Source organism: Podarcis muralis, chromosome 17 (assembly GCF_964188315.1).
Source record: "Podarcis muralis chromosome 17, rPodMur119.hap1.1, whole genome shotgun sequence".
Taxonomy (NCBI): domain Eukaryota; kingdom Metazoa; phylum Chordata; class Lepidosauria; order Squamata; family Lacertidae; genus Podarcis; species Podarcis muralis.
Genome location: NC_135671.1, coordinates 29282821 through 29299276, shown reverse-complemented (window position 1 = coordinate 29299276; position 16456 = coordinate 29282821). Strand labels below are relative to the sequence as shown.

General features: G+C 44.9%; 1 protein-coding gene across 3 annotated transcripts in view; it reads left to right on the top strand.

Annotated features, from left to right (window-relative positions):
* LOC114587458 (histone-arginine methyltransferase CARM1-like) overlaps positions 1 to 16456 on the top strand; it is a 56406-nt gene that overhangs the window by 10858 nt on the left and 29092 nt on the right. For 2 of the 3 annotated variants that reach the window (XM_028711714.2, XM_077921543.1), the window contains exons 2-5: positions 6577 to 6702; positions 10567 to 10673; positions 10853 to 10957; positions 14440 to 14550. In XM_028711714.2, coding sequence (XP_028567547.2) covers positions 6577 to 6702; positions 10567 to 10673; positions 10853 to 10957; positions 14440 to 14550 — 449 coding nt within the window. Of the gene's footprint in view, positions 1 to 6576; positions 6703 to 10566; positions 10707 to 10852; positions 10958 to 14439; positions 14551 to 16456 lie in introns of all 3 variants that reach the window. The other variant, XM_077921544.1, reaches the window with a different exon arrangement.

Sequence of the window (16456 nt, the reverse complement as noted above, 5' to 3'; positions counted from 1 at the left end):
TGCTTGCATACGAGCTGCTAGTTTTTCACTGCAGAACCATGCCAAACTTGCCCTGCTGTTGTGCCGCATTTTAGCATTTATTTTCCTGCATGAAACAGCTTCATCATATTCTTTTGTAAGCAAGAGCTGTGGTGTCTTCAGATTTTTGCAGCAAGACGCGCTCTTCCTGTCGCTGTTTCCTATTTTTGGAGAGCTCCTTTCACACGCTTTCTTGCAAAATATGCCTAAAGGAAAGTAGGGATTTGATGTGTAACCACAGAGTAGAAGTGCATGTCAAAATCATGCTAATCTAATATAATTGTATCATACCACAAACACCAGTTGTGTCTGGCAAATCAGTCCACTGTTTTCTCTGGGCAGAAGCTTTCAATCATTAAAACACCACCAGTGGAGAGTGCTACAAATTTGCTGCTTCTTTTTGTATTGTTTGTCAGAATGTTATTGTGGAAACTAGGGGAAGAAGCAGCCAGTGACGCAAACTGGATACATATTTAAGGTTCATTTCAAGATGTACAGTATGGGGTCAAACTAGGAGATAATGCAAATACTTGATCTAGTCTTAATTCTTTTAAAAATATACCCAGTGATTGTTGGGCATGGCAATTCCGATTGGGCCAGGCTGCGGTGGTTAATCCTTTCCTTCTAAAAGCCCCCAACACACACACACACACACACACACACACACACACACACACACACAGAGAGAGAGAGAGAGAGAGAGAGAGAGAGTGTTGTGGGTGCAAATAGAACATTATTTTTAAAGGCACACATTTATTTAACTTATTTATACAGTATTCTGCCTTCCAGGACACACATCCTTTCAATGTGGCTTACAAGTGACATAAAAATACATCAGTAATGTCCCAATAACAATCTCAAATAGCAAGCCCTCAATATCTCCCCCCCCCCCTTGGCCCATGGTCAGGGATGATGGAAGTGGGAGTCCAATATCTGGAGAGGCCAATGTTGGTGACCCCTTGCAATTCTCTTTTTACAAGGCTGAGCAAAGAGACAATTACAGAGACGATGTCTCCAGTTATCTCAGGGTTATTAGAGCACTATGATCCCTACCTTACTGGCTGACAACAATTAATAACCCTTATTTCAAGAACATCAGACAAATTGATTTCTTTAGGTGTGTGTCTTTTGCCACTTAGGTGTGTGTCTTTTGCCACTACAGTACTACCTCGGGTTACATACGCTTCAGGTTACATACGCTTCAGGGTACAGACTCCGCTAACCCAGAAATAGTGCTTCAGGTTAAGAACTTTGCTTCAGGATGAGAACAGAAGTCGGACTCCGGTGGCGCAGCGGCCGCAGGAGGCCCCATTAGCTAAAGTGGTGCTTCAGGTTAAGAACAGTTTCAGGTTAAGTACGGACCTCCAGAACAAATTAAGTACTTAACGCGAGGTACCACTGTACTAACTTCAGATATGGGTCCCACATTCCATGACAAGTACTGGGTACTTGTTTGCCTCTATCCAATCTCTTTATTATATTTTAAAAGGTTTGAATAATTTTCTTTGCCATTATGCCTCATTTTAGATTTTCTCCCATTTTTAAAATGCGTTGTAAGGAAGGAAAAAAATGTAAGAGAGAGAGAGAAGTAAATGAAGTCGTAGAATATAATGTATATGTGTTAAGCTTTTTATTCTGGTGATGGTAAATTCGTCTGTTTATCCCATTGTGTTTGTTGTGGATATATAAAATGAACAAAAAGTTAAACAGACAAACACGTTTTTGAAAGCTACAGTTCTTGCAGCTTGTGACATATCTGACTTGGGGGTTTGCTATGTCTGGCTGAAATTTTTGTTCTCTTTTGTTGCCCATGTGCATATGGGATTTGTTTAACCACAGTTAAGACTGCTATAGCACACCTGACATCTTAATACATGGAACCCAGAGGAGAGTAAGAGAAATAACCGGTTCCTCTTGGAAAATAAAGTGGAGACATGTGTATGGAAGTATAGATCTTGCAGATAAATCTGTTTTTCAAGTAAACAAGCACAGTCTAGACAGACTTTCAGCAAAGGGATAAAGAGTTTTCATTTCAAATATCATTGAGCTGTGAAAGCAAAGTTAGGGGCAACTTGTTCCTCAGGAGTTTTGCATTAAGGTTTTTATTACACGCAAACGTCAGCATTTAGTATTAATAAAAAAAGTGTCAACTTCAATTTTTAGAAAATGAAGCTGTGGGTTGTGTGTCTTCTAAGCCTCCTGTAAGGAAACTGAGCACTGTTGTTGCTGAAACATATTCTCAATTTTTGTACTCTGTGGCTGCAAATATCCCCCCGATTTTCTAATTACTAAATTTGCAGCATAGATCACTGACACACAAGCGTGTTTATCCATTTTAGCCTATTTGGCAAATATTTATCAGTGCTTCTATGCGTGTAGCAGAACAACATCCCCCCCATTAATATATTCCATTTGCAGTGAAGGATATTAAGGTACTGCAAATGATGCCATTGCACATTAAAATATTTGTTTTAGGCTACTTTTGCGTTTGAATCTGGTAAAGCTAATAACACTGGCAAGCTTTGCTGTCAGGGCGCTGTGCTGGTGGCCTTGCCTTGAGACTCAGGCTGCTCTTACTTATATTTTCTTTTGCCATCAGTGCTGATGAGGCCTGGTGCAGAGCAGATGGATTATTCATTGAACCATCTGAAGCAGAGCTGTGTTCCTGTTCTAAAATTCCACCTTCCCCTTTTCTTCGAATCATTTTTCTTTTTTTGCCTGATCAATGTTTAATTTTAAAACCAGCAATGCATATTCATTCCTTTCTTTTAATCTTGGTCGTCCGACACTGTGCGGCAGGAAGCAGGTGGCGCCTGGGGGCCTCTCTGTCGAGTTTATTACTCCCCACCCCAGCCTTGTAATGATTTCCAGTCTCCCGCCAGACATGGTCCGTAGCTGTTACGCTAAAAGGCTTCTGCCAGTTTTCTCCTGTAAATGAAAGCTCCTTTGGGAGGAAAAGAAGCTCTACTTATTTATTGGGGTTATGCCTTCATGCAAAGGTTAACATGTGCGACTCTGACGGCACGCCACAGCGCTCCTTTCAGCCCCGACACTGCTGCAGTTCTTCCCCATTGGCACCTGACATCCACCAGCCAGGCTTGTGTAGCTTGAGCCAATGTTACAGATGCAGTTAGATATTCACATTCAGCTAATGTGTTCGCAGGTGGGGTTGGCAGTAGCATGTCAACAGCAGAAGCATTGGCTCCAAAGACCGGCTGGAGAGATGGTTGGCTGGAGCCTGCCCTACCTGGCCCTCGTTCTGCCCCCCCAGCCAGCATCCAATTGGCTAGGGGGAGAGGGGGCAGAGCAAGGGCCAGCAAGCAAGCCCAGGAAACTCGCACCGGGTTGCAAACCCTGCCCACCGCTTTGATGAGTGATTGGCAGATCCAAGACTTGCTTTGTAATCAGGTTTGGCAGTTCAGATCAGAGACCCAATCTGGGTAGATTCAGCTGTTATCTAACACAGCATATTCTTATACCATGCAGCACAGAGAAAAAACTACAAAATCACGTTCTGTCTTGTCCAGCAGCGTTTGAAATTCGCCAGGAGCATTTTGTACCTGGCTATTGTCCACTCGGGGGACGCGGGTGCTGCTGTGGGTTAAACCACAGAGCCTAGGGCTTGCCAATCAGAAGGTTGGCGGTTCAAATCCCCGCGACAGGGTGAGCTCCCATTGCTCGGTCCCTGCTCCTTCCAACCTAGCAGTTCGAAAGCACTTCAAAGTGCAAGTAGATAAATAGGTACCGCTCCGGCGGGAAGGTAAATGGCGTTTCTGTGCGCTGCTCTGGTTTGCCAGAAGCGGCTTAGTCATGCTGGCCACATGACCCGGAAGCTGTACGCCGGCTCCCTTGGCCAATAAAGCGAGATGAGCACCGCAACCCCAGAGTCGGCCATGACTGGACCTAATGGTCAGGGGTCCCTTTACCTTTACCTTTCATTGTCCACTTGCAAGCAAGGGAAGATGTCCAGGCGCCAGGATTGCACCTGAGGCACGTGCCTGGGGATCAATGGATCTGGACTGTTTTCACACCCCAGCAACACATCCTGTAGAATTCCAACTCTCATATTTTATCTGCACAATCAGAATGAATTTCAGGAACTAAAAAGTCACATTGAAAAATACAACTTTTGAGCCGTCTGGCCCCAAGATGGCAACTCGATATTCCGTTTTGCTAACTGTAACCCTGGTTTAAGGAGCCATTTGGCACTTAGCTTATAGATAGGAGTTTCTAACACAGTCAGCAGTAACAGATCTTGGTGCTCACCATTTCATCCTTCTCTTAGGTTAGTTATAACCTATTTCCATAGGGCTGCTCTCTTGATCAATGAGTGAGGCTCCTTTTCTGCAGCCTAACCACCCACACAGAAACCTCTGGTTTTCTGTAGCAGTTGAACAGGATATCAAAGCTCTAATAGATTTTGAATCCAGACAGACAGTTTGACAGCAGCTATGCAAAATATTAGTGTCTTAATCAGACGTCACTTTTGTGCAAAAACTCCTTTTGTCCCCCCTGCTTTTGTGCACCTGGTAAATTAGTGGATATTCAGACAAGTTAATTATATATTCTAGCATTCAACTATGACAGTTCTTTTCCTATAGAATAGGAAAAATAGTTTTTGCATGGTGAGCTAAACATATATCTTCTTCTTTCTGCCAAAAATAAGTAAGCAACAAGATGAGTTGCATCTGTGGGTCTCAAACTACGTGCTAGTTTTGCATCTTGTAAAACCATTTGCAGATAGTTATAGCTATTATGTCTCTGCCCCTTTTATTATGTTGTTGTTTAGTCGTTTAGTCGTGTCTGACTCTTTGTGACCCCATGGACCAGAGCACGCCAGGCACTCCTGTCTTCCACTGCCTCCCGCAGTTTGGTCAAACTCATGCTGGTAGCTTCGAGAACAGTATCCAACCATCTCGTCCTCTGTCGTCCCCTTCTCCTTGTGCCCTCCATCTTTCCCAACATCAGGGTCTTTTCCAGGGAGTCTTCTCTTCTCATGAGGTGGCCAAAGTATTGGAGCCTCAGCTTCACGATCTGTCCTTCCGGTGTGGACTCAGGGCTGATTTCCTTAAGAATGGAGAGGTTTGATCTTCTTGCAGTCCATGGGACTCTCAAGAGTCTCCTCCAGCACCAGAATTCAAAAGCATCAATTCTTCGGCGATCAGCCTTCTTTATGGTCCAGCTCTCACTTCCATACATCACTATTGGGAAAACCATAGCTTTTACTATACAGACCTTTGTTGGCAAGGTGATGTCTCTGCTTTTTAAGATGCTGTCTAGGCCTGTCATTGCCCTTCTCCCAAGAAGCAGGCGTCTTTTAATTTTGTGGCTGCTGTCACCATCTGCAGTGATCATGGAGCCCAAGAAAGTAAAATCTCTGCACATCTAAAGATGCTTAAATAAACGTTTTTCTCATTTTGGGGGAAGGTACTTCAGAAAGAAGAAGAATCCCCCCAAAAGCACAGGTTAAGCTGGCTGCCACCAAAGTCCATATTAATAGGAACCTCAAGGAGGGAAACGTGAATAAACCACTCGCATTCCCCCTTCTCCTGCAGGAAAATAACACCCCTAGTGATGCTTCCCCTTATAAAAGGTTTCCTGGCCCTCTGAAAAGAACCCTTCTATGCTGCATTTTATTTTTCTCTATTCCACAATTCTTTCATTACTATTTTATTTTCTGTCTGCTGCTCATAATTTAGTCCCGCCCGCAATTCCTTCAACATATAATATCTCCAGATGTCCAAATCGCGAGTTTTTTCTTCCAAATCCAATTCATCCCTTAAACTCTTCTTTGCTGCTATGTTTGCTGTGTCCACGTAGATTTTAAAAATAGTTCTTCTTTTGTTGCTATTCCTTCTCCTGGCTGCTGATCTACGTACATCCAGAGATTAATCCTCTTCTTTAAAACATCCGTTCTTGTTGTTTTTCACGCCGCCGAGCATTGGGGGGTGGGGGGTGAAACTTCCTTAGAGACTTCATAAATGAGAACATTGTCCTTTCCTGAGGCAATTGCACCAGGAACAGCTCAGAGCTGGTGCTTTAAAGGTAAAGGGACCCCTGGCCATTAGGTCCAGTCGTGGCTGACTCTGGGATTGCGGCACTCATCTCGCTTTATTGGCCGAGGGAGCTTCCGGGTCATGTGGCCCATGTGGCCAGCATGACTAAGCTGCTTCTGGCGAACCAGAGCAGCGCATGGAAACGCCGTTTACCTTCCCGCCAGAGCAGTACCTATTTATCTACTTGCACTTTGACATGCTTTCGAACTGCTAGGTTGGCAGGAGCAGGGACCGAACAATGGGAGCTCACCCCATCGTGGGGATTCGAACCGCCGACTTTCTTATTGGCAAGTCCTAGGCTCTGTGGTTTAACCTTAGGTAAAGATGGAGTTGTTGGCATGAATTAAAAAAGGGGGGTAGATAAATAATGATAAATATATTTGAATTAAAAATGCCATCCACCAAGGCAAGCTGTGGATCATCCGCCAGTAATATATACATATGTATGTACCTGTCTCTGTGTTTTGTAATAAGCGCTAACATGTTTTTCCCCTTCCTGCAGCTGATGGTGTTTGTGTGTTTAAATGCTTGGTCAACAAAGATACCGAATATTGCCGTGTGGGAAAAGAATCAATCTTGATATCGCTTGGCTATAACAATGCCTTACTTCAATTCAGGTCCCATTCTGGTAAGTGATTGGTGGCATTCATAGTTCTGTACATGTCTCAAAGTTTCTCCCCCTCTGTACACTTCCACCCCCGTAAACCAGTAACTTGGGTGCACTTTCTTATACACTATTTTGCATGCTCCAAGTTCATAAAGGTAAAGGTAAAGGCACCCCTGACCATTAGGTCCAGTCGTGACTGACTCTGGGGTTGTGGCGCTCATCTCGCTTTATTGGCCGAGGGAGCCGGCGTACAGCTTCCGGGTCATGTGGCCAGCAGGAGTAAGCCGCTTCTGGCGAACCAGAGCAGCGCACGGAAAAGTCGTTTACCTTCCCACTGGAGCGGTACCTATTTATCTACTTGCACTTTAACGTGCTTTCAAACAGCTATGTTGGCTGGAGCAGCGACTGAGCAACGGGAGCTCACCCCGCCGCGGGGATTCAAACCACCGACCTTCTGATCGGCAAGTCCTAGGCTCTGTGGTTAAACTCACAGCGCCACCCGCGTCCCTCTGAGTTCATAGAACTATAGAATTGTAGAGTTGGAAGAGACCCTGAGGAAAGCAGAAAAATACACACACACACACCCGTTTTCCCCCAAAGCTGTGTGTTTTTGGGGAAATTGAAAAAAAACACAGTTTGGTATAGTTTTAATATTCCACACACATTTAGTTTGGGGAGAATGGTAAAGGGTAAAGGACCCCTGGATGGTTTAAGTGCAGTCAAAGGCAACTATGGGGTTGCAGGAGCTCATCTCGCTTTCAGGCCAGCGTTTGTCCACAGACAGCTGTCCAGGTCATGTGGCCAGCATGACTAAACCACTTCTGGCGCAGTGGGACAGTGTGACAGATCCAGAGCACATGGAAATGCCGTTTACCTTCCCACCACAGTGGTACCTATTTATCTACTTGCACTGGCTTGCTTTTGAACTGCTAGGTTGGCAGGAGCTGGGACTGAGCAATGGGAGCTCACCCCGTCACGGGGATTCGAACTGCCGACCTTTTGATCGGCAAGCCCAAGAGGCTCAGTGGTTTAGACCACAGTGCCACCAGTGTCCTGCAACATCTCACTGTAGGCTTTTCTTGTTTGCCTCTATGTCTGAAATCTTTTGAACATTGGACAGCCTGCTCCGTGGAGAATTTAACAGAAAGGGTTTCATGCTTCTCCATAATGGTGGCAAATTCCTTCAAAGCTGTTTCAAAGTTTTACACCATCATACTGTGTTGGAACCAAACAACTGGGCAACATTATTTTGAATATATGTTGCTTTTTTAGAATACCCAAGGGTGTCAGACATTCTCAGACGTCAGGCTATAGAGTATAGGTATCAAGATCAAAATGTTTTTCTGACAACTTGAAGATGTTTCAGACAAAACTTGAAATCGCAAGAAACATGTGCCTTCTGTCTAAAGCAGCTGCTGTGAGTTTCTTGTGACGTCTATGTGCCCATGTTTTTGAATTTCCAGGCCCCCATTTGACTTAATTGGCTGCCACTTGCATGAATAGGAAGGCTCAAACATGATTTGTTAGTTAATTAGTAGAACTATAGCTCTCCTTCTTCTGTCCTGGGACTCAAGGCAGTGGGAAGGAGGGTTCGGTTCTCAGGGGGTCTCCCATTCTTGCACTGACCAGGCCGGAACCTGCTTAGCTTCAGCAAAGTGGTGCATCAAGTTCTTATGTCCTAGATATTGCAGGGTAGATATTCAGGGTTGCTCTTTTGGGCAGCAGCCAAAGATGCTGGGGCCCAAGTGCCTTGGACAACAGGGCCTTGGGTGCAGAGCTCCAGTTTAGGCCCCAGTCAGAGATTGGGCTTCAACTGCTTTGCATCTTCGACCCAGTTTAAGCTTCTAGTAGCCCAAGGCATCTTTGAAGAGCAGGGTCTACAATCTTCTGATTGTTTAGAACGAAGTCTATTTGTAAACTTACTGTGGCGCTTGCCTCCTAGGTGGGTCATAAGGAAAGGGTTAAATGAGTGTGAAGTGATTGGCCAGTGGGAACATAGGGGAGGAGTTAGAATTAGAGCTGGAGTGTGTGGAAGTCAGTTGAGAGTTGGGAGTTGGAGAAGGCAGAGGGAGGAATAGTCTGTGGGTTGTTGAGTTGTGTTGTGAGAGAGTGAGAGGAATTGTTAGGTGGAGTCAGATAGTTGGAATAATCAGTTTGAAGTTGTTAGGAACATTGGGTCAGTAAAGAAACTAAGATTAAGAAACTGCCCAGAAAAATTAACTGAAACCATAAGCTTTTTCATGCTTATAAAAAATAAGCTTGATTATTTGTTAATGTTAACAACTGTCTGGACTCCGTGTGTACCCGAGGGAAATGGGTTGGTGGCAGCGAAGAAAGCAATTACAGTGGTGGCACAATGTCAATACACCGTCAAACGTCCAGGGACCCTGTGTGATCGCCACACTTACCATTGCGTATTACTTGAGAGTTATGCCGATTTAGATTTCCAGACCCCCATTTCACCCGTCTTTCTGGTGGCAAATGGATGCCTGCCCTGAATTCATGCAGAGGACAGAACTCTACTCATTCCTTCCGTTCCACCATTTAGACAGCTATAAATCCTAGATGGTTGTCTCTGTTTCCCGAAGAACATGTGTGCAGCATCTGAGTTGCATCAAGCAAGCCATAAAATCGGCTGCCAGTGTGTCTTGCGCATATCGTCTTGTCTTTCCCAAACAATGGCCGTCTATTTAGAGCAGCTCAGCCGAGGAATATTTTGCCCGCCGTCTCACAGGGGGTACTTGCTGCCATCTTGAGAGGAGCACAGTTCAGTTGAAAAACAAGAGGACTGGTGTCAACACTGGTTTCAGAAAGACTGGGTTGAATCTTGCAGCACAGATCTCTTGTATTTATGCTACTGTGTTGTGGGCATTGGGCTGGCGCCAGAGAAATGCCAGCCTGGGCTGTGGCAAGGGTGGCTGAGAGGGCAGAGGAGGATTTCTAGAGAGCAAGTGGATGCATCTTCTATATGCAGGTCCATGCTATTTTTAAGATTCCCCCCTCCACCACCACAGCCCCCTTCACCACAGCGCAGCTCATTTGGCAGGAGCTGCACGGCTGCTGCACGGGTCGGGTGAGTCAGGCTGCAGAGCGAAGGGGGTGAGGCTGATCTTGGTGGATTCCCCAGCTGTTCTAGTGACACATAAATCAATGGTGGTCGCAACTCTGCTTTCCTTAAGAGCACTTCAGCCCAGTGAGCTAACCTGTCTTAAGGGAAGGAACAGGCAGATGAAAGAGCACAGAGTATAATTTGTGGCTTGCTCTTTGCACATTGGGATTCGGGTGGCGCTGTGGGTTAAACCACAGAGCCTAGGGCTTGCCGATCAGAAGGTCGGCGGTTCAAATCCCCATAACGGGGTGAGCTCCCGTTGCTCGGTCCCTGTTCCTGCCAACCTAGCAGTTCGAAAGCACATCAAAGTGCAAGTAAATAAATAGGTACCGCGTAGGCGGGAAAGTAAACGGCGTTTCCGTGCATTGCTCTGGTTCGCCAGAAGTGGCTTAGTCATGCTGGCCACATGACCTGGAAGCTGTATGCCGGCTCCCTCGGCCAATAAAGCGAGATGAGCGCCGCAACCCCAGAGTTGGCCACGACTGGACCTAATGGTCAGGGGTCCCTTTACCTTTCTACCTTTGCACATTTAGTTCAGCAGAATGTTACATTATGTTTTGCAGAGGGTAGAGAGCAGCTCGGTGATCGTTCAGTTTCTTTCCTTCCACTGCCTACCATTTCGCATGATGCTGTTTACTTTAATATAAACAGCTGCAGTTTTGCATAGCCAATACCATTTCCCTCCGCCCCAGGTACCCTATCAAAACCTGCTGTGAATTTGAGTGGCCCGCCTCTCAGGCCTCTGTATTTAATTAAATTCACCGTTTCTGTTTCAGAATACAGCATGTTTTCAAATGTGCTGAAGAACTGCAGGAATTGGAATAAGGAGCACTCCGTGTTCAATCAGAGAACCGAAGAATCCTCTGCAGCTCAATATTTTCAGGTAGAGGTCCATTGCATCACAAACCTAGAAGAGGTAAATTCATTACTTTCCCTGTGTTTCTGCACTTCCTGCTCAGAGCTGGTTTCTGCAGCCATGACTTTGCCCTTCTTGTGTGAAGTGCAGCAGGCAAGGGGGGAAGGGCACAATTTTATATATTTGTTCCTGTTTTTCCTGTTTAGTTTTATGGCTGCTTATCCCAGCAACAGAACATGATGCAGGATTTTGTGAGGACGGCCACATATCACAGAGCAATACTACAGAACCATATAGATTTTAAGGATAAGGTAAGCCCTGTTAAAAGTCTGCCCACCCCAATTCTTTCTCTCTCTCTCTCTCTCTCTCTCTCTCTCTCTCTCTCTCTCTCTCTCTCTCTGTCTCTGTGTGTGTGTAAAATATTTTTATTGAATTTTCCGTTATAACAGACATTGCAACAAGCCAAAACCACAAAATTACCAAAGAGAAACCAAACAGAAAAGATTACAGAGGGAATACAGTGGTACCTCAGGTTACATACACTTCAGGTTACATACGCTACAGGTTACAGACTCTGCTAACCCAGAAATAGTGCTTCAGGTTAAGAACTTTGCTTCAGGATGAGAACAGAAATTGTGCCCCATTAGCTAAAGTGGTGCTTCAGGTTAAGAACAGTTTCAGGTTAAGTACGGACCTCCGGAACGAATTAAGTACTTAACCCGAGGTACCACTGTACAGGAAGAAGACAATATTACATGTTAAATAAGCATCCTTAGATAAGGGATAGAAGACAAAATGATTATTGTAAAAAAAGGATCAGTTGTATTAGTTGGCCATGTTTTCTGGATATGTGTGTCTTCCTCTTTGTGGCTTAATTCTGGAAGCAAATACAGTGGTGCCTCGCAAGACGAAATTCATTCGTTCCGCGAGTTTTGTCGTCTTGCGATTTTTTTCGTCTTGCGAAGCACGGTGTCGGGAAAGTTTTGGAAAAGCTTCAAAAATCACCAAAGTCTTCAAAAACCTCAAAAAAGGCTACCACACCGCATGCTATGAGTTGCTCCTCGAAGTCAAGTCGCAACTGTATTAACTGTGTTAAGAAAAAGGAAATAAACTTGCAAGACGTTTCCGTCTTGCGAAGCAAGCTCATAGGGAAAATCATCTTGCGAAGCAACTCAAAAAACCAAAAACCCTTTCGTCTTGTGAGTTTTCCATCTTGCGAGGCATTCGTCTTGCGAGGTACCACTGTAATCAGTTATGTTGGCACCCCGATTCTAAATATTTGCACTGGTCCACCTGCCTACAGTCTTGTTCATACTATTGTTATAATTAGAGATGGGAGAGACATTCAGTATAGTTTGCATCTAAATGTGAGCCTTCCTAATTTGTAGTACAATACACAAACCAAAACTCAGACCTCTTTTATTTTTCATTTATGTATTACATTTATGGATCACCTTTATCTTCCAAGGAGCTCAAAGTGGTGTACGTGGTTCTCCTCCTCCCCAGTTCACCCTCACAACAACCCTGTGAGGCGGATTAGGCTAAGAGATGGTGACTGACTCCAAGGTCACCCAGTGACTTTTGCAGCTAAGTGGGGATTCGAACCCTGCTCTCTCCTAGGACCTAGTCCCACACTCTAACCATTACGCCATTTCCCCCAATTCTGCAGTGCAGTTTGCCAGGCAAATAATACGCACAGAAATGCATATACTGCCGTAAAGTGTCCATTAGTGGAAAATAACATACATAAATGCATTGTATTCTTGAAAATTGCCTTGCAAAAATGTATATAGGAGGCAAAATTGCTTACAAAGAAAAAATTCACTGTGAAATGCTTGTGAATTTTCACTCCTTTTAAAAATTGCAAGCTATGTGGAATTGTGGAGAAGTGAACTTTAGATTGGAAAATGAGGAACGTAGGAAAACTGAAATGGACAGATTTTGCCTATCCCTACTTATAATTCATGGGACATGGGTGGCGCTGTGGGTTAAACCACAGAGCCTAGGACTTGCCGATCAGAAGGTCGGCGGTTCGAATCCCTGCAACGGGGTGAGTTCCCATTGCTCGGTCCCTGCTCCTGCCAACCTAGCAGTTTGAAAGCACGTCAAAGTGCAAGTAGATAAATAGGTACCGCTCCGGTGGGAAGGTAAACGGAAGCTTTACGCCAGCTCCCTTGGCCAATAAAGCGAGATGAGCGCCACAACCCCAGAGTTGGCCACGACTGGACCTAATGGTCAGGGGTCCCTTTACCTTTACTTATAATTCAGGCATACGTTTGAACCAGGTGCCATTCAGTGAGCACAGGATCTGCTCTGACCACCAGGAGCTCCTGAGGATCTCAGGCTCAGATCTCTTCCAGCCTGAAGCTGTTTCAGATATTTTTCACAAGAAACAGGCATCTTCTTCTGTGTGCAAAGCGTGTCTTCTGCCCCCCGGCTACAGCCCCTTCCTTTCTCAAGGGCTGCCCTAGGAGACATGCCCAACACAGAAAGGGATGGATCCTGGATCTCTGTGAGCCCCACAGCCTCCTGTCAGGGGCCAGAAAGCGGCTCTCCTCACCTCTTCCCCAAGTCAATAGACGGGAAGCAGGCGCCCCGGAAACAATAGCTGACAGCTGCGTCAGACATCCAGCTTCCAAAAAACGTTCAAAGTGTTCAAAAACCGGAACACTTGCAGGTTTTCGGCGTTTGGGAACTAAGGTACCACTGTAACAAAATTGGAGTGATTATAGTTGGAGCTGCGGAAATGCAACAGGATTATTTTCATTAGACTAGACTCATTTTTATCAAAAGTACACTTTAAGACTGGCATGTGGTACATGGTTTCCACGGTAACATTAATTTTCTGGCACATGAGGAGAAATTAGTCCTTTATTGCTTCGGGTTTCTCATTTGGTCTTGAACCAACCTAATGACTCGCTTTTTAAGGCCATTAACTCAGCCCTGCTGTCAACTTTTATGAGGAACCAATCACATCCCAACACACACACACCCCAAACATAGTCAGTTGTATTCTCTCTCCGCCCCCCCCCCCCATGGTAAGGCTATGTATTTCCCCAGAACAAGAGTCTTGGTGATTTACCACTTTACAAATTTTATTGCTCTTTCGTAAGGAGGTGCAAGCAATTAAGTGGGATTCTGAGATGCTGGCAGAAATTTTGCAGCAGTCACTTGAAGCTTCTAATGTGGGTTTATTACATAAGTTAGATCCATTTAATGACTAAAAGGTGACCAGTTTTGCTTTTAGCGGTTTTCAGAATTAAGCAATTTTCTGTTTAAATTTAATTTACCATGTTTGTATCAGAACAAGCATATATATATATTTTAATGGAAAGGTGTACTTTGATACTGTTGGGTTTTGTCGTAAAACCTGATTGTGCACATCACAACCAGAAGTACACTTCCTCTTCAAAGAAAATGGATGCTTGGCTTAAAGAAATACTATATAGTAATGTAAAAATATATACTATTATAGCTTTTTCGTGAATACCAGAAGGTTTTTCCCCAGGCTGTGGCCCATGTAGCAAGGAAAGAATACCTTGGGATCCCTTCTAGAGTGGAAAATCTTCATTATGGAAAGCATTTATCTCTTGTGCCCTCCAGTATACTCCTTTAAATCTTTCTTCAGGTGAACAGATCTGGCCACCTAAGCCAGTTTATCGGCTTTTCCCTGATTCTGCACCATTCAAGAATCTAATAGGCTCAGCTGAGTGTGTTTTATATTTAGTGAATGCAATAAATTTAAATCTTGGATCACAAACAGAGATTATTTCTCCCCTTCTTTTGTTTCAAGGTGATCCTAGATGTTGGCTGTGGGTCAGGAATCCTTTCGTTTTTTGCTGTGCAGGCTGGAGCGAGAAAAGTCTATGCAGTGGAAGCCAGCTCTGTGGCCAAATATGCTGAGGTGAGCACACTGGATTGGGTCCCACGGCTGAATGAGTTTGGCACGCTTTGCTGTGCGCAAGAGAAACAAGATCTGCATCGGTGTGCTGCAAATTGAGGAGGGCCAGCAGTTTGAGTTGCTGTTGCCCATTGCTTCTGTGCAATCCTTATCACTCCTCTTTGTTTCAGGGTGGAGCCTAGACTTGCTTTCACTGCAGGACCTCTGTTACCAGGGGAGGGCAATTCTCTCCCTCCCTCAAGGCCTTTAAGCAGAGGTTAGGCAGCAGAGGTTAGGGACGCGGGTGGCGCTGTGGGTTAAACCACAGAGCCTAGGACTTGCCGATCAGAAGGTCGGTGGTTCGAATCCCCATGACGGTCTGAGCTCCCACTGCTCAGTCCCTGCTCCTGCCAACCTAGCAGTTTGAAAGCACGTCAAAGTGCAAGTAAATAAATAGGTACCGCTCCGGCGGGAAGGTAAACGGCATTTCCGTGCGCTGCTCTGGTTCGCCAGAAGCGGCTTAGTCATGCTGGCCACATGACCCGGAAGCTGTACGCCGGCTCCCTCGGCCAATAAAGCAAGATGAGCGCCACAACCCCAGAGTCGGTCATAACTGGACCTAAAGGTCAGGGGTCCCCTTTACCTTTACCTAGGCAGCCATCAGTGGCAGATCCTCCAGCTCTGGATTTCCTTCCTGGATCAAGGAGTTGGGGTGGATGGTCTCGAAAGCCCCCTCCCTCCAGCTCTGATTCTGATTCTTTAGTCCAGGACTAAAGAACTTTTTTAGTGGGACGCGGATGGCGCTGTGGTCTAAACCACTGAGCCTCTTGGGCTTGCCAATCGGAAGGTTGGCGGTCCAAATCCGCATGATGGGATGAGCTCTCGTTGCTCTGTCCCAGCTCCTGCCAACTTAGCAGTTCGAAAGCACACCAGTGCAAGTAGATAAAGAGGTACCTCTGGGGTGGGAAGGTAAATGGCATATCCATGTGCTCTGGTTTTCGTCGCGGTGTTCTGTTGCACCAGAAGCGGTTTAGTCCTGCTGGCCACATGACCCAGAAAAGGTGTCTGCAGACAAACGCCGGCTCCCTCGGCCTGAAAGGCGAGATGGACACCGCAACCCCATAGTCGCCTTTGACTGGACTTAACCATTACCTTTTAACTTTACCTTTTCTTTAGTCCAGGAGTCCCAGTTCTGTTTTCTGAGAGGTGCAGGGAAGGGGAACAGACAGAAGCAGCAGGGAAGAGTTCAGAGATATTTTTTAAAAAATAAATTTTGTCAATTGTGTGTCTTGGCTTCTCAGTTTGTATTGTGTTATTTTATGCACTGTGACTCGCTGTTACTTTTATTGATTATAGTTTAGAAATTTATTGCAATTAAGAGTGAATTTCTGTTTAATTATCATTTGCTGATATTTAATTTTATTGTGTGCTATTATATTCTAATGGATTGTTGAATATTACTTCTATTTGATATAAATTGTTTATTTAAAGCTACGTTTTTATAGTGGCATTTCTGTATTGGATCAGATTTTTATAAGGTGTGTGATCTTTGCTGCTTCTTCGGCCTATAAACTGCCTTGTGTGCAGTAATATAGAAAGGCCGTATACAGATTAAAAGTGAAATGAAAGGTAGACAGTCAGCCCATCAATCTGTAAAACAACCCATACAACAGATGCAAATCTGGAAGGGTCATGTGTCTCCCATAGCAAATGTAACTGAAATTTTACGAAGAGCTGCTTTGACAAGTCTGTTCAGTGGAAACGTCCACTGAAGATGCAAATATTTCACTGAATTAGTCCTAGTCAACAAGAGTTGCATATGGCTCAATAATGTAAAAAACTAAATTTATTTAGAACCTCCCATTACATGTGGGACGCAGGTGGCGCTGTGGGTTAAACCACAGAGCCTAGGATCAGAAGGTCGGTGGTT